Source organism: Pongo abelii, chromosome 18 (genome assembly GCF_028885655.2).
Source record: "Pongo abelii isolate AG06213 chromosome 18, NHGRI_mPonAbe1-v2.0_pri, whole genome shotgun sequence".
NCBI lineage: Eukaryota > Metazoa > Chordata > Mammalia > Primates > Hominidae > Pongo > Pongo abelii.
In genome coordinates this window covers 2,630,659-2,657,705 of record NC_072003.2, presented here as the reverse complement: position 1 = coordinate 2,657,705, position 27,047 = coordinate 2,630,659, and the positions used below count along the sequence as shown (strand labels likewise).

At 56.7% G+C, this 27,047-nt stretch overlaps 2 protein-coding genes across 9 annotated transcripts in view; both read right to left on the bottom strand.

Annotated features, from left to right (window-relative positions):
- Nucleotides 1–18: 18 nt before the first annotated feature.
- On the bottom strand, nucleotides 19–6,389 carry ATP6V0C (ATPase H+ transporting V0 subunit c). Its single transcript, XM_024233456.2, has 3 exons — nucleotides 6,010–6,389; nucleotides 845–1,028; nucleotides 19–696 (listed from the first exon to the last, which is right to left on the bottom strand). Exons 1-3 carry the CDS (start codon nucleotides 6,086–6,088, stop codon nucleotides 492–494), a joined length of 468 nt encoding a protein of 155 aa, XP_024089224.1. The 5' UTR covers nucleotides 6,089–6,389; the 3' UTR covers nucleotides 19–491.
- An 8,062-nt stretch (nucleotides 6,390–14,451) lies between these two features.
- The window catches only part of TBC1D24 (TBC1 domain family member 24), a 30,530-nt gene continuing 17,934 nt past the window's right edge, over nucleotides 14,452–27,047 (bottom strand). For 3 of the 8 annotated variants that reach the window (XM_054534603.1, XM_054534601.2, XM_063717509.1), the window contains exons 2-7: nucleotides 22,977–24,056; nucleotides 21,713–21,871; nucleotides 20,704–20,767; nucleotides 20,238–20,333; nucleotides 19,678–19,900; nucleotides 14,452–18,458 (exon numbers count right to left, since the gene is read on the bottom strand). In XM_054534603.1, the coding sequence (XP_054390578.1) occupies nucleotides 17,992–18,458; nucleotides 19,678–19,900; nucleotides 20,238–20,333; nucleotides 20,704–20,767; nucleotides 21,713–21,871; nucleotides 22,977–23,941 (1,974 nt within the window). In that variant the 5' untranslated portion in view covers nucleotides 23,942–24,056 and the 3' untranslated portion in view covers nucleotides 14,452–17,991. Of the gene's footprint in view, nucleotides 19,365–19,677; nucleotides 19,901–20,237; nucleotides 20,334–20,703; nucleotides 20,768–21,712; nucleotides 21,872–22,976; nucleotides 24,057–27,047 lie in introns of all 8 variants that reach the window. The other 5 variants (XM_024233938.3, XM_063717510.1, XM_054534606.2 and 2 more) reach the window with 4 other exon arrangements.

The following is a 27,047-nucleotide window of genomic DNA, read 5'->3' as shown; positions in this document are numbered from 1 at the left end:
TAAGCAGACACACGCCCGTCACATCCAAGAACTTTATTGGACACAGCTCCGCGCAGGGCCACGGGCCCGGCGGTGAGGGCGGCTCCATCCAGGAAGTCTCAGCAACAGGAACCCACAAGGCGACACTCTAGCTAAGGTTATAGATAGCTGGGAGACAAGGGCCGCTCCGCAGACGCAGGAACAGGCCAGATCTTTATAAATAAACATCCAGTAAAGAGAAATGACAATTCTAAATCATCCGCATACACAGAGCACTCTAGGGGGTGGGGCGCCGGGGGCCTGGAGGGGCGATGAGTGGGCCCAGATGTCCACGGCACGGGGCGGGCGGGGGCAAGGCCGGGGAAACGGACGATGGGCACTAGGACACTGCGCATGTACAAGACCAACTACTGGGGGCGGCGGCCCCGTGCGTATGTGTCAGGCTGTTCGTTCTGGAATGAGGAGGGGTGGTCTTTACATAATATTCTGTGGCTGGTGGGCTCGGAGAGGGTCTACTTTGTGGAGAGGATGAGGGCGACGATGAGACCGTAGAGGCCGAGCACCTCGGCGAAGATGAGAATCAGGATCATGCCCACGAATAGTCGGGGCTGCTGGGCGGTGCCCCGCACGCCAGCGTCCCCCACGATGCCGATGGCAAAGCCGGCTGCCAGGCCGCTCAGGCCCACGCTCAGGCCGGCGCCCAGCTGGAGGAAGCTCCTGGGGGCGAGAAGAGAGGACTGACATTAGCAGCTTGCCAACCAGGGGGAGACAGAGGGAGACAAAGGTCCGGGTCACCACCCACAAGTGAACCGCCCCCCTCCCTGCAGTCCTCCAGCCCTGTGCAGGGGCCTGACCCAGTGCTCACTTGTAGAGGTTGATGTCCTCATTCAGGGAGTTGGCGATGAGGACTGCCACCACCAGGCCGTAGATGGCGATGATGCCAGCCATGACCACTGGGATGATGGACTTCATGATCAGCTCTGGCCGCATGACAGACATGGCCGCAATGCCGGTACCACTCTTGGCTGTGCCATAGGCAGCGCCCAGGGCTGTGGGAGGAAGGCGGGGTGAGCCCACAGCAGTATGCAGGCCAGTTGAGGCTAGGACCCCAAGGTGTAGCTTTGGCACAGCTGCAAGGGCCACCCCAAGTTATCACATGCAGAGGGAGAGCCGAAGAAGGCACCCAGCCCAGGGCAAGAGGACCCAGAAGGAACAGCCACAGGCAAGCAAAAGGAGCCCGGGACGGCCACTCCTCCTTCCTCTACGTGAGGCCCCCACCCTCAGAGTCCAGCTCTTCCTCCAGCAGCAGCCCTTGGGGCGGCGTGGCCCATCTGGGGCTCCTGGCTCTGCAGTGAACCCACCTGCCACCCCAGGGAGCCTCAGTGCAGCCTCAGCAGCCCCCATGTGGGGTCAGGGTCAGTTGACCCTTGGGGCTACTGCCCAGGACAACATGCTGGAAAAGCCACCAAAGGTCTTGGGGATGGCAAAGCCACTGCTACAGGGTGTGACCAGAGGGTCAGAAGCAGCTGACCTGGCCACTCTTGTCACCCAGGCCAGAGCTCCCTTGACTCACTGAGTGGCCCAGGCCAAGCTCCCCAACGCTCCCAGCCCCAAATATTCCCCCAGGAGGGCCAAACGTTCTGCCAGAAAGGGCAGCTCTCTGCACCCTCAGCCACACAGCAGGCCTGAACCCTTGACAGACTTGAGAATCTTCTCTAACCAGACAGGAGACAGGGTGAGCCAAGAAGAGGATGGGGGCAGAAAAGAAGATGGGGATCATCACCAGTCCAACCACGAGGCCTCAGCTGACCTCCCAGAGGGGTCTCCCCTACACGCAGGGTGGCTCCAAGCACACAGGAGCCTGGCCAGAAGGCCTAAGCCTCCCACCGCAACAGTGCTGGTGGGCTGGGCTCCAGGGTGGCCTGTCTCCTCCAGAGCTGTCCCTCCTTCCTCTCCCAAGAGAATGTTGCCTTTCTTTTCAGTTCCCCTCTCCTGGGTCCTATTCTCGAAGTGGAGAATTCTGTGGACACAGCAGTGTCACGGGGGCTCATTTGCCTTTCTGACTTCTGCCAGCTGCCCTCCAGGGCCACCCCAGGGGCCTACTGAGCTGCTTGAGGGGACTGCACTGGCAACTCCCTGCCCCCTCTCTGCCCACAGCACTCATGCCATCGTCTTTTAGGGGAGCAGATCAATAACCAGCCTGACTTGGCCGGGCGCAGTGGCTCACGCCTGTAATTCCAGCACTTTAGGAGGCCAAGGTGGGCGGATCACCTGGGGTCAGAAGTTCGAGATTAGCCTGGGTAACATGGTGAAACCTCGTCTCTACTAAAAATACAAAAATTAGCCAGGAGTGGTGGCGCATGCCTGTCATCCCAGTTACTAGGGAGGCTGAGGCAGGAGAATCGCCTGAACCCGGGAGTGGAGGTTGCAGTGAGTCAAGATCACACCACTACACTCCAGCCCAGGCGACGCAGAGAGAATCCGTCTCAAACAACAAGAGTGAATCTCTGACACACACACACACACACACACCAGCCTGACCTGCAGAAGACTACATAGGTCAGAGATGGAAAGGACCACGACTACCCCTACCGTTCCTCTTCATATTTTATTGATATATTTGGGCCACAAAAGTTGCCTACCCTGTGCCCCAGCACTGAGCAGGAGTGAGGACACAGGCCCGGTGACCTCCAGGCACAAAGACACGCTCCAGGAGAGCAGAGAAGAGGGTGCTGGGGAGGGGCTTCACAGACAAGTATCCCAAGTTGGCAGGAGAGAGGAGTCACAGAAAAATAAGGCAATAAGACAGGGGCTCTGGACAGCACCTGCAGAGGCACCCAAGACGATGGTGCTGGGTATCCAGGGAGTGACTAGAGGGAGGGAGGAGGCTGGGACCTGGGCCAGGGAGCCACACTGCCTCCTCCACGCCACCGTGGAGGTGCCCAGACATGCCACGCCAACACCCAGTGCACCTGCAGACTGGGGCCCAGGGCCTGTCCCAGCACCTGTCCTGAACTCCTGGTTACAGAGCATTTTTTACCTGGCGAGCATATAGAGCAATTACAGTGCATTTTAGGGGCTCCCACTGCACGCCCAGGACCACATCTGACTGCATCATGTATGCACAAGAGACCAGAGCATGACGGACACGTGGGCAGGAGACTGAATACAGGGAACTCAGCAACCCAAGTAGTGGACCCTGTGAGGCCACTGTCCACCAGAGGCAGGAAGTGAGCCAGGCCCTTTTCTACAGAGGGCAGCAGAAAGAATCATGTGGCTGGCAGGGGGAGGAGGCACCAAGAGGAGCACAGGGAAGAAAGGGATGGCCACCAGGAGCGGAGTACCATGAGCACCCTGGACTCCAGTCCGGAGGCCAAGCCTGACCAGACTGCAGAAGGCAGACCTGTGAGCAGCACTAGGCTCAGCAGCCACAGCAAGAGTGGGGGGCCAGAAAGCAGTTGCAGAAACACAAGCATAAAATACAACGCGCTTGCCAGCAGGGAGGAAGTCACAGGAAATACGGAAAAGGAGCACATGACAACTTCTTGGAGGACATGATGAAGAAAGAATCAACAGGACATTTGTCATGAGAAAAAATGGGAAGCTGGGACAGGGGCCTGCAAGAGGCTTGTGGACCTCATTCGGTTTAAGACCAATCCGTCAGTGCCAGGCAGGCCAAGGGCCAGGAGCTGGGGACAGAGCTGGAGGTTGGCAACAGCAGAGGCCACTGGAGGGCAGGGGGCTTGTTTAGGTCAGCACAGCAGGTGAAGCCAGGTCCTAGAGGAAAGCATGATGAGAAGGCAGAAATGAAGTCAGAAGTTGGGCCAGTCATGGTGGCTCACACCCATAATACCAGCACTTTAGGAGGCAGAAGCAGGTGGATCGTTTGAGGCAACAAGGAGTTTGAGACCAGCCTGAGCTACATGGCGAGACCCTGTCTCTAAAAAAAATTAGCTGGGCATGGTGGCCTGTGCCTGTAGTCCCAGTTATTCAGGAGGCTGAGGCAGGAGGATTGCTTGAGCCTGGGAGGTTGAGGCTGTAGTGAGCCATGACCACACCACTGCACTCCAGCCTGGGAAACAGAGCAAGACTCTGTCTTGAAGAGGGAAAAGAAAAAAAAAAAGAACAGTTGATTGAATTGGCCAAGTGAAGTCAGAGGTCAGCTCCTAGAGAGCCATAGTAAGGGCCAGGGATAAGCAGGAAAGGCCTAGGCCAGCCATACCGTGTTCTCAATTTCCAGACACCTACTGGTCAGGCTGTCCGAAGGCCTGTGTAGGTCTTGATGGAGAGAGAGGAAAGGAGCTGGGTGCAGAAAAAGGGCTCGGTGGACAAACTCAGGGCTTCAAGGGCAAGCAGCAACAGCTTGAATTTAAGTTCCACATGGGCGGGGATCCCATTTTGTTCACTGCTGTCCTACCAGTACCTGGCACATAGTAAGCACTAAATCAAGATTGGTTGGATGAATGAGTGACAGCCACAAGCTAGGACTCCACAGGTGGCCAGGCAAAATGGAATCTCTGGAGGCATTCTGGGGGCAAAGAACAGAGGAGGCTGGGGGGAAGGGCTCGGCAGTCCGCTGGGAGAAGCCTTCAGTCAGTGGAAAGAGCAGGCGGTGCCTAGGGGGAAGGAGAAGTCTAAACCACTTCTTCCACCACAAATGACCCCTTACTTGCACACGACGGGAAGGGTAGGGCTCACTCACGAATGGCAGACAGGCCCAGGCAGAAGGAGGCCCGCAAGAGAACAGAGAGCCCTAAGCCCCCACCCCACAGGTGTTTACAGTCAGCAGAGACTGTTTGGAGTTCAAACCCTCCACATACCTGCACTAGGAGCCTCCCCAGGCCACCAGGCAGGGTGGGGCAGGGCACGGTCATCAAAGCTAAAACCAGACCTAACCACGGAGGCGGAGATCAGACCAGACCAGGCCAGGCCAGTCCACGGAGGCTGAGACTGGGCCAGAACTTAACTCGTGGGACCCACATTCCTGGGCCTAGCCCTAGCCCAAGTGCCATTCTCCCAGGGAGACCAATTGTCACTAAATTGGACGCCCAGGACCTGTCAAGGCCCAATTTGAAAAGCAGGGTGCCATCAAGAACCCTAGAAGGCCCCTTCTCCAAGCCCAGGGAAGCCCCTCCCAACTTCAAGCCTCAGGGAAGAAAAGGAAGGTCATTCATTCATCCCTCCATTCATTAGGACCAGAACTGGAAGCCTCAGTCCTGAGGACAACGACTGGATCCCATAAACTCGGACACCCATGCCACCCTCTCACCCACCTCAGAGCACAGACCCTCTGCAAGCTACACAGCCCCGCCAGCGCCGACGCTGCTGTCTCCCCGCTCCCTCGACTTCCACACACTCCCACCCCTGGGTCTCCGCGGGCTCTCCGAACCAAGCCCTCAGCCCAGCTTTCGGAAACAGCCCACACAGCGACACGGGTATTGGGCAACGGTAACCAGCTCCAACCGGAAGTACCTGCCTGTGGGTGAGACCCACCTGACCCCCGGGGCCGGCCGCCATAAGGGCGAGGGCTGTGGACCTCCCGTGGGGGACAGGGGCTCCCCACCGGCCGGAAAGCTCCAGAGACCCTTCTCCGGGGCGTTCCTGGGCCGGACCCGCGCCGCCGCCCGCGCACTGGGGCCTTCGAGGTGTGATGTCACCTGCCTGCAGAATCGGCCCGCGCGCCGCCCCCCTCGCGCCCCCACCCCAGCCTCCCTCTCGCCGCTCCCGGGGCTAAGATGGCAGCGGCGCCGCCGCCCCACCCCCGCACCTGCACGACCCGGCTGGCAGGGCCGCCGGCCCGGACCCCCGAGACTCACACCCCGGCCAAGTCCGCACGCCCTGCGCCCCGGACCCCCGGCGGCTCCCCGCAGCCCTCGGGGCGCCGACCCCCGCCCGCTGTCACACGAGGCCCGGGCGCCCCCGACCGCTCGGATTACGTCAGAGTGACGTCACACACCGGACCCCGGCGAGCTGCGGGCATGAGCAACGCGCGCGCCCCCGCCCCCGAGTCCCTCCCGCCGCGGCGCTCACCGCTGAAGACCATGGCGGCCGAGGCGCCCATGACGGCGAAAAACGAAGCATACTCGGGGCCGCTCTTGGACTCGGACATGTCTGCGGGTGGGGAAGGGGCAAGCTCTGCGGGCCGAGGCGGTGGCGGAGGCGGGAACGAGGACGGGCCGGGCGCGAAGGTTGGCGAGCGGGCGGCGGCAAAGGCGATCCGGCCCGTCAGCCGCTGCGCTCTAAATACCAGCACCGCAGAATAAAATGGCGGCCGCGGCCGCGTCACATGACCTGGGCCCCGCCCCTGAGGGCCGTACCACTTCGCACCGTGGGGGAGACGAGTCCCCGGGACGCCCGGGCGGCCCGTTGACCTCCCCCGGGCTGTGCTGCCCGCCTAGCGACCTGGCCCCGGCGTCCGGCCCCGCCCCGCCTCGGCCTCCGCGGGTGTTTCCGGGCGCCGCCGGCCTCTGGATCCCCGCAGCGTTGGACCGGTCTCGCGCCGGGGCGGGGTGGTGTGGTGTGTGCTTCATTAGCATACAGGGCGGGGCCTCGGCGCCCCGCCTCCTCTGCGGCTGCGCGTCGTCTGCAGGTGTTCGGTTCCCAGCGACGCTTTTCTTTGTACCCCTGGCGTGAAGCTGCAGGCCGTGGTTTCGCGGCCTTGCCCCCAAGGCGGGGCCTGACTCCTCCGGGCGCTGGTCTTCCAGGATCTCCCTACCAATCCTGGGCGAGCTAAGGGTCCCAGCAGATGTGCGGGGCGCGGGCCTCCTCTGCCTCAGCGTCCGGAAAAGCCCCCAGCCCACACCTGTGAAGTCCCAGCCTGTGGCTGCGGTCACCTCCCTCCACCCTGTCCCCAGTCTTCTCCAGACCCAGACCTACTGCCTCTGACCCAGCGGTTGGTGACTTCACCTCTCGCTTCGGAGAAAAAGGACCCCCTCCCCGCACCTGTCTCTGCCTTTGCATCAGGGACCCAAACATTAGTGGGGTGTGTCGCTGCCCCTCAAGATGTAGGCATGACTGGTGGAAGCCCTGTCGGAACTGCGACCTCTCGAGGCCCCCCCGGGCTCTGCACGTTTTGGCGTCCCGGTCCTCCCACCTGTCCTTGCGGCCACTCACTCACGCAAAGCCTGTACCTTCAGGGCCATCTTTCTGTCTTTCTGGAGCAGTTGGAGCGGTTCCCGTAGCAGTGAAAGCAGCCCAGCCAGGGCTGGTGCTGCCCTACTGATCCTGTGTGGCAGTCCCTGGCACCCCCTCTGCCTGATCTCCACTCCCCCTTTCAGGGGCCCTGGGCAGCTGCCACCAGGCCTGGGTGTCCTTTGAGATCTAAGGCCTCATCCTGGGTTAGAGCTCTCCCTGAGTAGCCTGGATGCTGGCTCATCACCTTCTCTATGTAGGCAATGGGGTCATGGCCCCTGGCCTGGCCCTCCTGCTGGACTCAGCCTCACCTTCCCCAGCAGGAGCCTCCCTCAAGCCCCTTCCCCAGACTAGCCTGGGCCTGCCAGTCTTGGAACTTGCAGCCTGTGAAAGTCCCTAAGTCTGTCCTGGTTCAAAGGAGAGGAGGCAACAGATATGGCCAGAGGCCCTTTCTGCTCCTCCCTCTTTCTTGCCCGGCCCTTGTTTCTGAGAAGAGGAATCTTCACTCTGTCTCCACCTCCTCACCTGCCCTTCCCTCCCCAGCTCCTTGCCCTTGCCAAGGTCACCGGTGACCGCCATTTCTCTAAGCAGAAGGACATCTGTCAGGCTGTCCAAGTGGACCTCTGTGCTGCGTGGCCTGCCACCCTCTCCACACACTCTCCTCTCTCCTGCGGACTTCCTAAACCTCAGATGCCCTCATTCTTCCTGGAGTCACAAGGCCCTGTAGCCCCAATTTTGCTGCAGGTCCTGGCATACCCAGGGCTGCCCCTGGCTCTGCCCCTTCCCCTGCTTGATCCCGTCCTTGCCCTGGCTTTGTCCCCCATCTTACGCCGTCTTGTCCCTCACCTGCGCCATTCCAGCCCCAACCGCCTTCCGAGTGAGAGCAACACCAGTGCCTGCCCCTGTAACTCCAAGCCCTCCAGGAAAGCCTAGGCCAGGGAGGCTGTGCCTGGGGCCGAATTCAGACCAAGGAAAGGTGGCGCAGAGCAGCCCACCATGGAGAAACAGCACAGTCCAAGCTCAGGGGTGGGCTGGGCGCGGTGGCTCCCGCCTGTAATCCCAGCACTGTGGGAGGCCAAGGCGGGAGGATCACTTGATCCCAGGAGTTTAAGACCAGCCTGGGCAACAAAGTGGGACCTCGTCCCAAACAAAACGTTGTAGGGTGGGCAAAGTGCACCTAACTCCTTTGTGGCTGAAACACCAGGACTGAGGACATGGGGACATGGAGAGACTTCCCTCTGCAGGAGCAGGGAGTGGGTCAGCTGTGCTCACTGGCCTCTTACCCATTCATTTTCTGCCTAAATTCTAGTGTGAGAGGTCACACCGGGTCTCCAGTGTGGCTCCTGACACCTCAAGCTGGCGTGTCTGAAGCTGAGCTCGCCCCCACCCCTTCACCACCAGCTTCCACTGGGCTATTTCCATTCCCGCAGAAGGCACGCCCATCCCCCCTGCAGCCTGACGTCACGCCACTGCACCCTCCCCACTCTCTATTACTCAGGATCCCGAGATCCTGCCTCCCCAGCTTGTGTCCCCGCCCCTGCCCCTGCCGCTGCCTGGCCTAGGTCTTCTCATCGCCTACCCCCAATCAACCCAGTCTTCACCTTAAAGCCACAGGATCTTTCCAAAAGGCACTTTCCATCCTGGAATCCTTCAGCCCCTCAGGGGCCCTCCCTGGTCCCCTCCCGCTTCTCATCACCAGCCCCCCAACGTGTCTGCATCACCTGTGTCTGCACCAAATCTCTTCCTCACTCCCTACTTAAGAAATGCACCTCAGTTGGCCGAGTGCCTGTAATCCCAACATTTTGGGAGGCCGAGGCGGGTGGATCACGAGGTCAGGAGATGGAGACCTCCTGGCTAACACGGTGAAACCCTGTCTCTACTAAAAATACAAAAAATTAGCTGGGCATGGTGGCACGCACCTGTAATCCCAGCTACTGCAGAGGCTGAGGCAGGAGAATCGCTTGAACCCGGGAGGCGGAGGTTGCAGTGAGCTGATAGCCTCACTGCATTCCAGCCTGGGTGATAGAGTGAGACTCTGTCTCAAAAAAAAAAAAAAAAAAAGAAATGGGTCTCAGTATTTAGAACACCACCTCCTCCAGGAAGCCCTTCTTTCCTTCCCCTCCTTCTTCCTCCTTAGACACCTCCTTCAGGCCTCTTTGGATGCTCCCCTTATGCTCTGTGATTTTTTTTGTTTTGTTTTGTTTTGTTTTTTTGAGATGGCATCTCACTCTGTCACCCAGGCTGGAGTGCAGTGGTGCGATCTCGGCTCACTGCAACCTCCACCTCCCGGGTTCAAGCGATTCTCCTTCCTCAGCCTCTGGAGTAGCTGGGACTACAGGCGCCGGCCACCACGCCTGGCTAATTCTTTGTATTTTTAGTAGAGATGGGGTTTCACCGTGTTAGCCGGGATGGTCTCGATCTTCTGACCTCGTGATCCACCCGCCTCGGCCTCCCAAAGTGCTGGGATTACAGGTGTGAGCCACCACGCCCAGCCTCTGTGATTTTTTTTTTTCCGCTCACTGCCTCCCCCACTGAGGGTTGCTGTGACTCTTTGTGTGTCCTTGACCTGGTAGGGTGCCAGACACACACCGGTGGTATTTCCTGAGCACCAGGGTGGGCCAGGCCGTGTCTGGGCACCATCACCCCTCACTCTCACTGTGACCCTCATTTTCTGCTCAGGGAAACAGGCCTCAGAAGGTTAAGAGCCTTGCCAGGCATCCAGCCAGCAGCTGCCGAGGGAACCTGAAACTGGAGCTCCAGGGCCTGACTCTGTGGTGGGCTCCACAGATGACTGATGGCCAGTGACAGGGCTAGGAAGGGCGCAGATCTCCTTCCCCTTGGTCTCCCAGCACCGGGCAGGACCCCAAGGTGGAGTGGACTCTGGGGTGGGGATGGCCAGGGACACACATCTCTCTCCTCCCTCACAGCTACTTCCCCCCGGCGTGAAACCACAGGTCACAAGCCCCTGGCCTGTCACTGCTACAGCAGCGGGGATTTCCAGGAACTGGGGGAGGGGCTTTGAGAAACTCAGGTCAGAGACCCCAACAGGAGCAGTAGAGAAATGTAGGGTGGGCTTCTGCAGGAGGGACCAGCAGCATTTTGCAGAGACCCCGGCAAGGGTAGGGGAGGATGGGGATAAAGAGACGAGGAATAAAGTCCCAAGAGTGATTGGGGAGATGAACTTCTCCGGAAGAAGCCATCACAAAGGGCTGGGGGGCAGCCTCATCTGCAGACAACAGTGTCCCTGCAGGCGCCTGCTCCTGGAGACAGCCATCCTTCTGAGTTGCCCTGAGGACACACCCAGAGGGGCACAATGCTGGGAGATGGCACTGGGCGCTCTCGACCTGCTTCCAGGAGAGCCATGTGTGGCCCCAGCAGGACCAGAGGAAATGGGCCAAGAACACAGATGTACCATCAGGGGTATGACCAAAGGTGCTTTATTTTCTTATCATTAAAAGTTAAGGCTTAAACAATGATACAGTGAAGTTTTTTTTTTTTTTTTCGAGATGGAGTCTCACTTTGTCACCCAGGCTGGATTGCAGTGGCGCAGTCTTGGCTCACCACAAGCTCTGCCTCCCATGTTTAAATAAAAAAAATGCCAGAGGTAAAGACAACGTGGTGCAAGTAGGACTCGGCACCGCACAAGCTGCTTGGTGCAAGGAGGCTCCCCAAAGTCTAGGGCGGCAGGGGAGGTAGAGCCCTGAGCTGCTCCCGCTGGACAGCAGGCACTGAGGGGGCAAGAGGTTGGAAGCAGACGACTGCAATGACCCCAAGGACAGGGCAGCTCCCCCTTCTCGCTCACCCCAAGCTTTGAGGGTTGATGGAAAAGGGCCTGAGTGGGTCCTCCTCTTTGAGGACCCGGCGGGGTGGGAAGGGAGTCCAGCTGGCCCTGACCACTAGGCGGCAGTGTTCGGCGTTTCTTCTGCAGGCAGGTGGGCAGGTGGAGGACCCCATTGGCTCACAGGTGCTATAGTAGCCATGTGGGTTTTTTTGGACACAAACTTCCAAATGACCAGGGCCGGGGGCTGCACCTACACCACGACCAGGTTTTCAGAACACGTGTCAGATAAACGCTCAGCCCTAGGCAGCTTGGACCCCATGTCTGGTCTCGGGGTGCACCCTGAAGGCCAACATGGCCTCCTCACGCTCCACCCAGGGGGTCAGAGCTCACTGCCGCAGCCCTTGCCCGCCTCAGACCCTGATCCATTCATTCAGTTCCCTGAGCACCTACTATTGTGCCAGGTGCTGAGTGAGGCCCCTGCCAGACAAAGACAAGTTAGAGTCCCTACGCTCAAGACCTGGCAGCCTACCAGGGAGCAGTAGCATCCCCAACGGTACAGCCAATGCCACACCAGAAATGTGGTTCCTAGAAGCAGGGGGGACAAGGGAAGGAGGTGCTGGGACTAGCTCAGTGGGTCCCAGAAGAGGTGATCTCTGAATTAGGACTTGAAAGATGAAGAGAGGGCATAGAGCAGGGGAGAAACATGATCCAGTTTGTATTTAAAGAAGTCACAGACTGGCGGGCGCAGTGGCTCACACCTGTAATCCCAGCACTTTGTGAGGCCAAAGTGGGCGGATCACCTACGGTCAGGAGTTGGAGACCAGCCTGGCAGACATGGTGAAATCCCGTCTGTACTAAAAATGCAAAAATTAGCTGGGCGTGGTGGTGGGTGCCTGTAATCCCAGCTACTAGGGAGGCTGAGGCAGGAGAATCGCTTGAACCCGGGAGGGGGAGGTTGCAGTGAGCAGAGATCATGCCACTGCACTCCAGCCTGGGTGACAGAGCAAGACTCTGTCTCAAAAAAACATGAAAATGAAACCCAAAGCCATAAGATAGAGAGGAATGGGGAGCAACTGCTTGCTGGGGACAGGTTTTCCTTTAGGAGTGGGGCAATGCAGTGAACTAGAGGTCATGTTTGTACAACATGCTCATTCATGCAACCACCACCTCTGTCTGGGGTCGTTCAAATGGTTGGATAGTATGTCAATTTCACTTCAATTTTTTTAAAAGAAAAATGAAACAGTTTCATGGCAGGCTAGAGAGAAGAATGTGCCCCGGACACCTGCCACAGACTAGGCCCAGAAAGCAGTCTGAGGGAAGGCTGGTGGTAGAGGTGGCAGGAAGGGAAGGGGCGGCACTGCCTGGCCAAGCTCTGGGCAGACACGAGCCCCACACTGAGCTGGCCTGCAGGAGGAAGCAGACCCGCGCCCCACCTCCCAGGCCAGAGCGCCCTGCACGCCCCGCTCAGGAACAGTCTTGCCCAATTCTGGCCTGAGTGTGTGTCCTAATGTCAACCACAAGACAGTCCAAGCACTTACAGTAAGTGCAAGAGTTACTGCAGGGAGCGTGGCGGCTGGGGGAAGGGGGTGTCCCACCACCACAGACCCCAGGAGCACACCTGGAGAATCTCCAATCACCCTGGACGCACAGCAGCAGCGCAGACCAACCCACAGGGGCTTCAGTTCATTCTGCAGTGCTGGGCGCTCCTGCCCCTTAAGACCCACAGTCTTTAGGACAGGGGGTGGGGAGACCAGCCAACACCTGTCTCAGGTGCTGTGAAGCTAGAACGGGGACCCAGCCTTAGCGGGGAGCTCAGGGAAATCCTGGGAGGGACACTAGGGCCCAGGCATGAGGAGTGGCAAACAGCACGTGCAAAGGCTGGGAAACAGAGGCTTTCAGTTTAGAGGAACTGAAAGAAACCTGGTGCCAGGGAGCCTGTGGCTGTGTTGGGGGCCAAGCTTCCTGCCAGGCTAGCAGACCAGGAGGCCTCAGACCCAGGACAGGTGCTGCCCCAACAGTCCCCTGAAGGTACTGCAGGAAGGTGTTCACAGGAGCAAAGAAAGAGGGCTGGGCAGGAAGGGGCCACCCCCGTGGCCAGTCTGGGGAAGAGGAACCCAAGAGGATAAAGTGGGCAGAGGCAGCTCACGTGACAGCAGGCAGAGGCTCCACAGCAGCTGCAGGGAGGCCCCCCAGCAGCCTCGGTCTCACTGGAGGAACTGGACAGGGAGGGGGCATCTGTGCAGGGCTCAAAAGAAAAAAGGCATTCTATTTTTCTTTGTATTATACCGATCCACAATTAAACACAAGGTACTAGAAAAGACATGTAGCCGGGCGCAGTGGCTCACCCCTATAATCCCAGCACTTTGGGAGGCCGAGACAGGCGGATAACTTAAGGCCAGGAGTTAGGGACCAGCCCGGCCAACATGGTGAAATCCGGTCTCTACTAAAAATACAAAAATTAGCCAGACATGGTGGCAGGCGCCTGTAATCCCAGCTACTCAGGAGGCTGAGGCAGGAGGATACCTCAAACCTGGAAGTTGGAAGTTGCAGTGAGCCAAGATCGCACCACCACATTCCAGGCTGGGCGACAGAGCAAGACTCGGTCTCAAACAAAAGAAAAGACATTCATTAATATTGACGTGGCCAGGCGTGGTGGCTCACGCCTGTAATCCCAGCACTTTGGGAGGCCGAGGTGGGCGGATCACAAGGTCAGGAGATGGAGACCACCCTGACTAACACGGTGAAACCCTGTCTCTACTAAAAATACAAAAAAATTAGCCAGGCATGGTGGCGGGCGCCTGTAGCCCCCAACTACTCGGGAGGCTGAGGCAGGAGAATGGTGTGAACCCAGGAGGCGGGGCTTGCAGTGAGCCGAGATTGCGCCACTGCACTCCAGCATGGGTGACAGTGAGACTCCATCTCAAAAAAAAAAAAAAAAAAAATATATATATATATATATATATAAAGATACATATATATAGACGCAAATATATAGATGCAAACTTTCAAAGTAAATACTCATTTTGAAATTTTGAATGAGAAAGGTTGAGTTTGCTTTTTGATACTCGGTTTAACACGACAGGGGTTCTTCACTTTTTTTTGTGGAGATGGAGTCTCCCTGTGCTGTCGAGGCTGGTCTCAAACTCCTGGCCTCAAACAATCCACCCACCTCAGCCTCCTAAAGTCTTGGGATTACAGGTGTGAGCCACCACACCAGGCCTTGACAGGGATTCCTGATGAAACGTTTGACACTGATTCTTCATAGTGGCTCCGCTAAGTCTCCCTAAAACTTTGCTGAGTGTAGTTGTCCACACAGCAGGCACTACGAACAAAAGAAAACAAGACACATCAGGGAATGCTGCTGTTCTCATCGGCCATGGCTGCAAATGCGACAGACATGTACCTGTCGCCTCAGTGGAGAGACTCACTGGTGACCACAATGCGCAGATGCGGTCTTGTCAACCTAGCACCTCCCTCTCTCCTCCAACACCCTGGAGAAGAGGCGTCCAGGACTTCCCATCCCTCTAAGCCTTCTCATAGCAAGTTATTTCACAGTGACCTTCTTTTTACCAGTTCTCGATTTTATTTAGGACTCAAATTAACACCAACCAAACATATCACTAACTCACTTATTTTCACATTTTCAAAGTTGGATTGTGCTGCAAATCCATAAATTTGTGCTCACTACACATTTTTTTTATTACATTCATTGAGAGGCTCCAAAGCATCAGTCCAATAAACATTTTTCCAGCCCGATAACCATCCTTCATAAGAACTAAGAGGTAAAATTATTCACACAACTATTTTTTCCCTTCGATCCTTAGCTCATAAGCATTTGACCAAATGCCAATGTTTTTGCCAGTTCGTGTTGTCTGTGCCTTATCACAGGTCACATGTCTACAGGACATGGTATCCACTGACTTTGCTTCCTTGGTCCCAAGCAAAGATGTTGACAAATTCCATAGTTTGGTAAAACAAGTGAGTCTGCAATTGTGGGAGGCATTTTGTTTTTAGCAATGAATCACATTACATTGTACCTAACTTCTCAAGCACAATCTGATACTAAGATGATGAAGATAGTTCTTAAAAACTCTTTATACCAGATTATTTTTAAAAATCCACATACTTTTCTACCTAACATAGATGTTGTAGGGTGAAGAGCCTATGAGGCTTGTTTGGCACTCCTGCTTCATTTGATAATTTCTCCATGCAAACAAGACATTTAGGCTGAGAAAGAGAACCAGCAAGAATCCAGATGAGCTGGGCACAGTGGCTCACGCCTGTAATCCCAGAACTTAGGGAGGCAGAGGCGGGAGGATCGCTTGAGCCCAGGAATTCAAGACTAGCCTGGGCAACACAGCAAGACTATGTTCTCCACAAAAAGGGAGAAAAAAAAATCCATATGAACCCAAATTTGAGGCAGGTGCTATATTGCCTAATTAGTGGCCATTTGGGTTTTTTTGACCAGTGGTTTTATGAGTTTGATGACATTCTGGACTTAGTAAAAATGTGAGAATGTAAATAACTGTAAAAATTAAATCGATTCCTGGACAGTGGGAAAAAACGGGGCAATCTCGGCCGGGCGCGGTGGCTCACGCCTATAATCCCAGCACTTTGGGAGGCTGAGGCGGGCGGATCACGAGGTCAGGAGATCGAGACCATCCTGGCTAACACGGTGAAACCCCATCTCTACTAAAAATATAAAAAAATTAGCCGGGAGTGGTGGCGGGTGCCCGTAGTCCCAGCTACTCAAGAGGCTGAGGCAGGAGAATGGCATGAACCCGGGAGGCGGGGCTTGCGGTGAGCCGAGATCGCACCACTGCACTCCAGCCTAGGCGACAGAGTGAGACTCTGTCTCAAAAAAACAAAAACAAAAACAACAACAACAAAAAAAATGGGGCAATCTCAATAGGCCTGTGGTTTAGTTAACAGCAATGCAACAATGCTTATTTCTTTGTTTTGATATTGACATGGGGGAAGGTGAGGGTACATGGAAACCCTGTACCGTCTCTGCAACTCTTCTGCAAATCAAAAATTACTTCAAAATAAAAAGGTACACAACTAAATTATTAAATATAAACTACTCAAGGAGACTGCAAAGGCTTTATGGGTTCAGAAAGTGGATAAGAGAAATATGAAGGCCTCTGAAATCTTCAAAATGTTTTAAAACAAATTCCACTGAAAAACTCAAAAAATGAAGTACGCGGCTTACAAAAATAGAAAAATTAAAATACTTTAGTCCATTAAAACTCTGAAAAAATTCAAGTACAAATGACTTACTCTCATAAGTTCTTTTGTTTAAACTGATTTTCTGAAGCCCCAAAGGCATATCATCTGCTTTAATGAATTCATTTAATAAACTATTTTAAATTAGGTTCAATTGCTGTTTTAAAAATAAATGTTAAACATTTATTCAGCACAAAGTGGTCTATTCAAAAAAATAAAAAAATAGGCTAGGCGCGGTGGCTCATGTCTGTAATCCCAGCACTTTGGGAGGCCGAGGTGTGTGGATCACGAGGTCAGGAGTTCAAGACCAGCCTGACCAACATGGTGAAACCCCGCCTCTACTAAAAATACAAAAAAAATTAACTGGGTGTGGTGGTGTATGCCTGTAATCCCAGCTACTCAGGAGGCTGAGGCAGGAAAATCGCTTGAACCCAGGAGGCGGAGATTGCAGTGAGCCAAGATCACGCCACTGCACTCCAGCCTGGGTGACTCTGTCTCAAAAAAAAAAAAAAAAAAATCAAAAAACAATTGTTTGAATGTTTCTAAAAACAAATGATAATTTATTATGCAATTTCATCAAATGTTGGCTTTTTTTTTTTAAACAAAGAATGGCTACTTCATAGGCAGAGCAGCCACTTTTGGCTAATTTTTAACATCCAAAGCTAATAAATAATCAAGAAGAAATAGAGAACATTAACAAAATAAATTATGTTCTATTTGGGAATACCTAATATCAGATAATAACAAGTACAGTGATAAGAATAAAAAAGATAATAATCACACATACCTTCTAGGTTAGTAGAAAAGTTAGGAAAAGATATTAAATTTAAAGAAACAATATTTTGCATGCACACAAAAAACAAAGAACTTCGCTCATGATGTGGAAATCATGACCCAGCAGCAATCCGTCTTCCTGGTCCAGATCACTGGAAGGCTGGGGTGGGGCCCCCTGGGGCAGCCATGCAGAACCTGCTGGACTTAACTCGCCAGAAAAATCACCACCCAGTTCAGGAAGTTTGCAGACGGAAACCTACAAATGGTCCACGGATATGACTTCCCTGCTCCTGGAGGGCTCCCTCTGGAAGAGGCTTGCAGCATTCCAGTCATAGAATGTGGGTGAGCACTGCAGCGGGCAGCCTCCCACACCTGCTTGGCTATAGGCCCAGGAAGGCCCCGGAGGCCCCTCTGGCTGAAGAGATCAGACTCGGCTTGGAGCCCTGGAGTTGATGCAGCAAGACCATGTTTAATGAACACCAAAGCTGGCGGTACAGAGGAGGGCCTCAGGGGCTCAGGCGGGGGCCTGGAGGGCTGCGGTGGGCTGAGATGAGTGGCGACTTCCCTCCCATACCTCTCCCCATGAGAGGGATTCACCCTGTCCCCCTGCGAGGCTCTCAACAGTCTTGTGAGGAGGACAGCAGGGCATGGGGACTGGCCCCATTTCACAGTTGGGGAAACTGAGTTCCAGACGGGTTTGTCAGCTTGCCCAAAGCCACACAGGGTTCCCGGTCCTTCCTCCTGCACCACCGTGGGCCCCGTCAGAGGCTACGTGAGCAGATGGTCAGGGGAGGCTAAAGCCCCATGGGAGGAGCAGGCGATGGTGCGGGGATGGACAGTGGCACGGTGCAGGGGACTCTAAGTGGCAATGGCTGGAGGCCAGCAGGGACGGGGGTGGGGGCAGGACTGCTGGTACCTGCCTCTGTGACCCAGGCTTCCACTTGGGCCTGTGTCTCCCTTGTCCCCTCCGTGGTGCCCAGACCCTCAAGACCAGTTGAAGGTCATGGGGCATGGAGGGAGGTCAAAGGCAGGGGCCGCCCCCATAGTGCCCAGAGGCAAGGCCTCCCTTGGCACCAACCTGCGTCTAGCCAGCGCAGGGCTCAGGCAGGGCAGGGGCCCAGGGGCTGTAAGGTGAGAGGCTCACAGAAAACCCTGACACGTGGCCAGCCACAGCACCACAAGAGGAACAGAGGGAGGACATGCATCCATGCAAGGTGGCCAAGGAGGTGCTGTGTGGCCAGGGCCAGGGGAGGGCACAGGGCCTGGTGCAGAGAAGCAGCTGGGGCTGCACTGAGATGAGCATGCCACAAAGAGGGGCTTGGGCGTGACCCTGGGCCCCAGGTCATTACAATGACAAAGAGGTGAAATGGGCAGCTGCAGAGGCTACAGGAGCTCAAGGAGGCCTGGGCTGGAAGGGAGGGGGGCTGAGAAGCCCCCTGGGTCCAGGCTTCTCTGGGCAGACCCCTGGAAATGGAGCTTGCTGGTCTGGGTCGGTCCCTGAGGGCCTCTCCCGGGGCCGCCTCTTCAGATGGGAACACGCAGGGAGGCCCAGCAAAAGCTTCAGGCTCTGCAGAAACACAAGGACATGTGACATCCCCCTCCAGCTCCCACCCTCCCTGGGGGTGGAGCCCAGCACAAATCCCACCCTCCTTTTCCCGCCCAGCAGCTCCCAAACACAGCCCAGGGGAGCCTGAGAGGCGGCCAAGCAGGGTTACTGTGAGAGGTGGCCCAGGAGGCCTGGGGAGGCAATTGGGGCAAAGGCCCGGGACAGGGGGTGGGGTTCGCCAGGGGGCAGGCCCAAGGGTGCCAGTCTGTTCTCAGGATCTACGCTAGGATTCAGTCGCCAGCCAGCCAGGCTGCAGGGCCCTGCTCGGGAGGGCGCGATGCTATGCGGCACCAGCAGGGGGCACCACAAGCCCACCCTTAGCTGCACGTTCCCACTGCCATTCCACTCCCAGCCCAGGGGCTCAGGCTGCATAGAGAGGCTCAGGGGCGGCAAGACCCAGACACTCCCAAGGCCTTGGGCTAAGGAAGCCTCCACAGAGGAGGAAGGTACTTCCTATGCCAGCTCTGGGTGGGGCTGGGGGCACGGCAGCCCCTCCAGCTCTGACCCAGATCCAGGTGGACTGGGAAAGCCCAGCCCAAACTCCAGGTAGAGGCAGCAGCAGGTCCAGGCAACGCCAGGCTTGGCCATGGGGTCCTACTGTCCCCCAACCCTGCCTACCACATGGGGGTCTCATCTGCTCTCTGCTGCCCGAGGCGGCAGCCCAGCCTCGGCCCACCACCCCACCGCAGCTCAGTCACCGTGGCACAGGCCGTCAGTGGGTGTCAGGGTCCTGGAAGCCCCAGGCCTCCACGGCAGCAATGAGGAAGTTCTCGGAGCAGAGGGGCTGGTTGTTGAAGGTGTCGCAGTGGCTTGTGCGGCCCCGGTTCAGGTCCCCATCGATGTAGAGTGCCTGGCCGCCTCCTCCCCCTGCAGGATGCTCAGGTCAGCGGCGGCCTGACTGCCCTATCAGCACTGCCCCAGGCACCTCACCTGCTGTCTCAGCTGTCCTGCCCTGCACGGGCCTCTCTGAAACCACACAGACCCTTGACCCTCCATAGCCCCCAGGACCAACTGTCCAGGCTGGTCCCTCTCTTCCAGCCCCCTCCCACCCATCATGTCTGGTCCACCCTAACACCCAGGGCCTCTTCTCTGCCACCCTGGTCAGGGAGGTCTGGGTGCAGCAGCTTCAGCTGCCCGGACCCCGCATCCTCATCCCAGGGCCCCGTCTGCTGGCGCTCACCGACGATGAGGCAGTCGCTGCCCCCCGCCATGAACATGGACTCGGTCTTGGAGGGCAGGTTGAAGTGGCGAGCGGCTAGGAAGGGCGAGAGGCGGTCAGCAGGGTCTGAGGAGGCGGAGTGGCTGAGTGGGGCGGTGGGCTCGGCAGCCATCAAGGGTGGGGGCTTGGTCAGCTCGGGGTGCTTGATCACCACCCACTCGTAGCGCTGCACCTCAGGCTGCAGCTGGGGTGGAAAGGGAGTGTGAGAAGCTGGCGCAGGCGTTCGCAGGCCCCTCTGCCCCAGAGCTACAACCCGTTTCATCCCACGAATCTGCACCCAGAGCCCAAGGTGGGTGCAGCCCGAGCCAGGGGCTGGGGAGGTGGTGGCTGGAGCAGATGAGGCCCCCTGCCCTGGAGCAGCGCGCGGCTGAATGATCAAACCCGGAAGCACACAGGGCGATGACGCTGCTGGGTGACTGCCATGGTGACATCCAACAGTGTCCCCAGGGCAGGCGGCTGCTCCTGGAGGGATGCAGCTACAGGGTCTGCATGGGGGTTTGGGGGCACTTGGCCCCACTCACCCTAAACACAAAGCATTCTCCGGTCCCAAAGAAGCCCAGTTTGCCTCCAAACTTATTTCTCTCGCTCCAGTCTGTGGACAGGTAAGCGCCACACACCTGGGGGAAAGGTCTGGGTGAGGCTGTGCCCGCAGGCCCCCAGGAGCGTTCCTGTGCTCCAGACTACTGACGGGCCTGTCCCAGGTCACAGGTGGGGGTGCAGGCATCGCCGTCTCCCACCCCCACCCCAGGGCAGGGGTGGTGTGGGAAAGGCAGTGTTGCGGGTGTGTGCACCCTGCCCCTGGCTTGGGGCTGGCAATGAGGGTGGGCGGGGGCTGTGTTGAGGATAGTCTCATTTCCCCTTGTGGCCCTGAGTGTGAGATAAGCCCCATGTGATGGCCATACCCACGCTCTGACTCTGGCTCCAGCCCAGGAGGCCTAGACCCTGGAGCCCATCAGAGCCAGCCCTGGCTCCAGGGCCCCTGCTCACCTCCTTCTGCGTGGTCTTGATGAGCAAGAGGGTAGGCTCATGTCCTTCACACTGCAAGTAGAACCTGGCGTAGAGACACGCATGCCAGCTGTCACCCTGCACACCCTCCCAGCCGCCTCCTGCAGCCTCCGCTGGCCCTGGCTGTCTTGGGGCGAAGACCTGGGAACTGTGCTTCCTTCTCTCTGGGTCCCAACAACACCCTCACCCAGGTGTTCTTCTCACCTGGCCCTTCTCTGCCATCCCCAGGACAGCCTGCCCTGGTGTGACTCAGGGGAGAGGCCTTGCAGCAGAAGGCCCCAGTGCAGAGCCAAGCACCAGGGTCTGGGGAAGTAGGAACCAGAGGAATAGGTCCCTGGGGTGGGGAGATTTGGACCATCCTCGAAGCCCGGGCATGTGGGAGCCAGAGGCCCGGGTCTGCCAACGTGGCACCCAGAGCTTGGCTGGTGTCCTTGGCAGGGCCAGGAGAAGTGGCTCCAGCTGTGCCAAAATGCTTGCATTGTTATGAACCTGTGAACGGTGCTGGGTGGGGGCTGGACCAGCTCTGCCTGCCTCACCTCCAGGTCACCCCAGGCCCAACCCAGACCTCCCACGGCCACATGCTGTCCAAGGCTGGAGGGAGGCTCCCTGGCTGCACCTGGAGGGCAGCATGCCCCGGGCCCCTGACAGAGCACCATGTGGATGACAGGGTGGGGAGTGAGCACAGCCGGGACCTGCCGCCCACATGGTCCCCCAACCAAGACAATGCTGTGAGCTCCGAGGTGGGGATCCTGCCTCCCAGGCGTCTTCATGACGCCTGCACGGCCCCAAGCTGTGGCACGCCTGCCATGACCCCCAAAGTCTGGGTGGCCTGGGGAGGACAGAAGCCCAGAAAGGGACCCTGTTTCTTAGGCCCCACAGGAAGAAGCAGGGCCTCACCAGGTGCCGAGGTTTGAGGCCCATTTCCAGCCTCTGTGGGCAGGACACGTGGCTGGGCGGCTCTGCCGCCCGCTCTGGCCCCTTGGGGTGTTACCTGGCCAGGCTGTACCCGTGCTGCAAGGAGGAGAACAGCAGAAGGGGCTGGCACAGGGCAAAGCGCTCGGGGACCCAGGACCAGATGTCTCTCATCTCCCTCACGCTGACGATCTCCGAGCGGAAGTTCTCTGCGTGGACGGCCAAGTGTACAAACTGCCTGAGGGGAGCGAGCAGGGGTCAGAGCCCAAAGGCACGTCTGGGGCCAGGCCATGCCCCCCGAGGTATGCCCCAGAGCCTCTTTGGAACTAAGCCCAGAGGGAACTTCTCGCCTGCTTGCCCCGGCCCTGGTTTAGGGCCGGGTTCTAGGTGCCCAACGGGGAGAAAGTTCCCAGGAGCCCCACCTCCCACCCATTACGGAAGGGAAAGTGCCCAGCTTGGATGGGGACAATGCACCTTTTCTCTAAGAAATCAGGACAGCGAGCAACTGCTCTGGCAAGACAAGGCTTCAGGGTGAGCCAAACACCAGCAGAGAGCATGACAGAGGCAGATAGGCAGGGAGGCAGGCAGACAGACAGACAGAAGGCGCCTGAGCATCAGTCCAGCTCAGAGGCAGCGCTGCTGAAGCTGGCCCACGAGAGCAGCCCTGGGATCCAGAGCAAGCAGCTGACCTAGAGTCAGCCTGGTGGAGACAGAGGCCAGGTGTGCAGATACAGTTTCAGACCTACCTTTTAGAAAGTGACACACTGAAAAACAGGAGAAAGCAACGGACATGGAGAAGAAAAATAAAACAGACAAGAGAGGTTAGTGTGAGTACCGATCCCCCGACAGGCCTTTGCTGGCCCAGAAGAAAGAGGGCTGCACGCCAACAGGCCGCAGCGTGGCACCATCACAGCGCCGGCTGCCACATCCACACAGGATACCATGAACTCCTGACCCTGCTCCCCTGGGGCTGTGCTCCAGGTGGGGAGGCCACGCCCAGCAGACACAGCAGAGACCAGCCACGGAACCCAGAGCTGGAGGGGTGGAGCAGGGGCTGCCCTGAAATGACCCTGGCCTCCCGCGATGCCTTCTGACCCCATGGCCAGCATCAGCTTTCATCTCAGCCGTGGGCCTGGTCCCAGAGGATAGGACCCGATGTCCCTCGTCTGTGGCTGTAACTGGGAAGGCCCTTCCTGTTTCAGTGTCTTTCCAGCCATGCACAGATGGCTGGGTGGACCATGGGCAGAGGCCGCCTGGAGGCCAGCAGGATGAGCTCATGCCAGACTCGTCCTGCCCCAGCCCCCTACCCCGGGTGTGCCCCTCACAGGCTGCCGGGGACCTACCTCTTCTGCTTCACGGTGATGCCCTTCTGCTTCAGGGCTTTCTCATTGGCCATCTGCAGGAGCTGGATCTCCTTGCGGGAGAAGAGGCGGATGGCGAATGCTTTCTCCAGCAGCTTCTCGGGGGACACTGTCTTCGCGATGTCTTTGACGAACGTGCGGATGTCCTGCTTCACGCTGTCCGACTCCAGCGGCTGCCCGGCCCTCACCTTGTGGAAGAACTTGAGGATGGCCAGCGCCACACGGTACAGCACCTTGTAGCCCTCCACCAGGAAGACGTCAAAGACCCGGGCGAAGTAGCAGAGAGGCAGCTCCCCAAACAGCCAGCGCTGCCAGTCCACATAGACCTGCAGGACGTCCTCCGACACGGCCACCATCAGCTTGTGGGCCGCCTGGCAGTACTTGTTCACCAGGTCCCCAAACGTCATGCAGGACGACTCAAAGGCCAGGAAGCTCTGGTCGATCAGCCTCCTGCCAGGGTCATTGCAGGCCAGGATGCGGCAGGCCTTCTCGAAGCACTCGGCCTCATCGATGCTGTAGTGCAGCAGCAGGGCCACCACGGCCGGCAGGGCGGGGCAGAAGGAGATGTCGGGGAACTGGTTGGCGATGCACAGGAGGATCTTGCGCACGGCCCCCTCGCCGCGCGCATTCAGGCAGTAGCTGGGCACCTGCGTGTTGTCCACGAACTCGGGCAGCGGCAGGCAGCTGCTGCTGTGCTTGCCCACGATCTTGCCCACGATGTCGCTGTACACGCTGGCGTCGGGTGTGACCGTGCGGCAGGGAATGTCCCGGATCAGGCGCTGGTACACCTTTCCCCGCAGGGCGTGGCTTTGGGCCCAGTAGCCCTGGCGCGCCAGCTGCTTTAGTTCCTGCAGCTCAGTGCAGCTCAGCTCCTTGGGCCCCAGGTCCTGGATGGCAGCGTCCATCTTGTCTTTGTCCACGAAGCAGTTGTATCCTGGAGAGTCCATAGCGCCGCTGTGCTCGGGAGGAGGCCCTGGGCTGCCGGAAGGGGAGGACAAAATGGCTAAATCCTCCAGCCCCCTTTCTGAGGGTTTTCTGCAAACCTGTCTGCCATCTCATACCCTGCAGGATTAAAAAAACACTTTTAGCATCTGTGTTTCAAGGTTCACATTTTAAAGAACGTATTTTTTTGAATGTGATGTAGTTTTCTTTTCTTTTGAGACAGGGTCTCGCTCTGTTGCCCAGGTTGGAGCGTGGTGCAGTGGCGTGACCCTGCTCTCTGCAGCCTTGAATGGCTTGAACAGTCTTCCTGCGTCAGCCTCCTGAGTAGCTGGGATGACAGGTGTCCACCACGATGCCCAGCTAATTTTTTTTTTTTTTTTGAGATGGAGTCTCACCCTGTCGCCCAGGCTGGAGTACAGTGTCACGATCTCCACTCACTGCAACCTCCGCGCCCCTGGTTCAAGCGATTCTCCTGACTCAGCCTTCTGAGTAGCTGGGACTATAGGCATGCACCACCATGCCTGGCTAATTTTTTGTATTTTTAGTAGAGACAGGGTTTCACCATGTTGGCCAGGCTGGTCTCAAACTCCTGACCTCGTGACGTGCCCGCCTTGGCCTCCCAAAGTGTGCGATTACAGATGAGAGCCACCGCCCCGGCCTAATTTTTAATTTTTTTATCGAGACGGGGTCTCGCTATGCTCTCCAGGCTGGTCTTGAACTCCTGGGCTCAAGCAATCCTCCTGTCTTGGCCTCCCAAAATGTTGGGATTACAGGCATGAGCCACCGTGCCCGGCCTTGTTTGGTTTTGTTTGAGACAAGGTCTTGAGCTGACATCCAGGCTAGAGTGCAATGGCACCATCTCGGCGCACTGCAACTTCTGCCTCCTGGGCTCAGGTGATCCTCCCACCTCAGCTATAGCTGGGACTACAGTTAGGCGCCACCACGCCCAGCTAATTTTTTCTCTTTTTAGTAGAGATGAGATTTTGCCATGTTACCCAGACTGGTCTTAAACTCCTGATCTCAAGCAATCCACCCACCACAGCCTCCCAAAGTGCTGGGTTTAAGCGTGAGCCAGTGCTCCTGGCCTGTTTTTTTGTTTTTTATTATTATTATTATGATTTATTTTGTGTGTGTGTGTGTGATGGGGTCTTGTTCTGTCACCCAGGTTGGCCTTGAACCGCAGGCCTCAAGTGATCTTCCCACCATGCTGGAATTACAAGTGAGAATCACGTTGCCCAGCCACATTATTTGTCTTAATCTTTGTGTAAGTATTAGAAGGGCTTCCACTTAAGTGACTTTTGAGAAGCCATTACAAACTTTGGAGTATACCTTCTTTTCACAGAACTTATGAAGTTACTGGAATAGGTCACACAGATTCTGAGTAATGAGAGGGTAGAGATAGAGTTCCCAGAAGGGCTTCAAGAGCTTGGCCCTGGGCTGGGCACAGTGGCTCGTATCTATAATCTCAGCCTCTCAGGAGGCCAAGGTGGGAGGACTAGTTGAGGCCAGGAGTTCAAGACCAGCCTGGGCAACATGGTGAGACCCCATCTCTACCAAAAAGAGTCTGACACTGCTGAAAACACCTTTCCACTCGAGCATGGTCCACCCCAGGCTCCCAAACACCACCCTGCACCCTGGGGGCCTTCTGAAAAGGAGCCTCCAGTTGAGAAGATCACTTTGAGCAAAGAGATGCTTCATTCTAGTTCTTTTTTTTTTGAGACGGAGTCTTGCACTGTCACCCATGCTGGAGTGCAGTGGCGTAATCTCGGCTCACTGCAACTTCTGCCTCCCGGGCTCAAGTGATTCTCCTGCCTCAGCCTCCTGAGTAGCTGGGATTACAGGCACCCGCCACCACATCCAGCCAGTTTTTGTATTTTTAGTAGAGATGGGGTTTCACCATGTTGGCCAGGCTGGTCTCGAACTCCTGATCTCGTGATCCACCCACCTCGGCCTCCCAAAGTGTTGGGATTACAGGCGTGAGCCACCGTGCCCGGCCCGTTCCCAGTTTTCTTTAACCAGCTGCGCGTGGTATGAAAGTCACAGCCTATGCTGTCCCACCCTGTTGGAATTCTGAAGCCAGCTCTTAACTTTCTAAAACCACCAGCTTGAAAGCTATGCTTCAGGCAGATGCTCCAGGGAGGAATCTCTGGTGAGGAGCAGGCGCGTTTCCAGAGGGAGAGCTGGGACCTAAATGGAAGGTGCTGCAGCTTTAAAACTGCACATTTCTGGATCCGAATGGGCCAGAAGTCAAGTGGGGGTGGTGGGGGTGGTTGGTGTTTCTCCAAGAACAGCAATCCTTGGGCTTAGGCAAACATAAAAGGAGTGGGTAACATGTGCCCTGTGGGATTCTGGATAACAGGTGGCTGCCCTGGCCCAAGGATACCGTCCTGGGCACAAAAGTGCAAGGTTTGCTCACGCACATCAGACTAACCTTTCCACCTGGGATGGTACAAGTTCCCAGAGTGCCACAGGGGTCTGCTTCAGCAAGTTTTGGTTAAGTGACCAGACCACTCTGGTTTCTTTTGCAGCTAGAACATTCATCTACCTATTATAAGGCAAATACTACTTTAAAACAGTTCGTGAAAAGTAAAAATCATAGTGTAAAACGTACGTCTGCGAGACACTGTCTTGGGAAAGCACCTCGACACTGTGTTTTTGTGTGTGTGGTAAAATACATATAGCATAAAATTTACCATTTTAGGCTGGGCACGGTGGCTCACGCCTGTAATCCCGGCACTTTGGGAGGCCAAGGTGGGTGGATCATGAGGTCAGGAGATCGAGACCATCCTGGCTAACACGGTGAAACCCCGTCTCTACTAAAAATACAAAAAAATTAGCTGGGCGTGGTGGCGGGCGCCTGTAGTTCCAGCTATTCGAGAGGCTGAGGCAGGAGAATGGCGTGAACCTGGGAGGCAGAGCTTGCAGTGAGCCGAGATTGTGCCACTGCACTCTAGCCCAGGCGACAGAGCAAGACTCTGTCTCAAAAAAACAAACAAACAAAAAATTTACCATTTTAGCAATTATTTAGTTATTTATTTTTTTGAGACACAGTGCCGCACTGTCATCCAGGCTGGAGTGCAGTGGCGTAATCTCACCTCACTGCAACCTCCG

Bases quoted from the DNA above. Each gene is read 5' to 3' on its own strand.
- ATP6V0C (XM_024233456.2), bottom strand. From the start codon at position 6,088: ATGTCCGAGTCCAAGAGCGGCCCCGAGTATGCTTCGTTTTTCGCCGTC. The intron at 1,029-6,009 runs GTGAGCGCCGCG...TTCCTCCCACAG, and splicing joins GGCCGCCATGGTCTTCAGCG to CCCTGGGCGCTGCCTATGGC. The intron at 697-844 runs GTGAGCACTGGG...TCTCGCCCCCAG, and splicing joins GAGGACATCAACCTCTACAA to GAGCTTCCTCCAGCTGGGCG.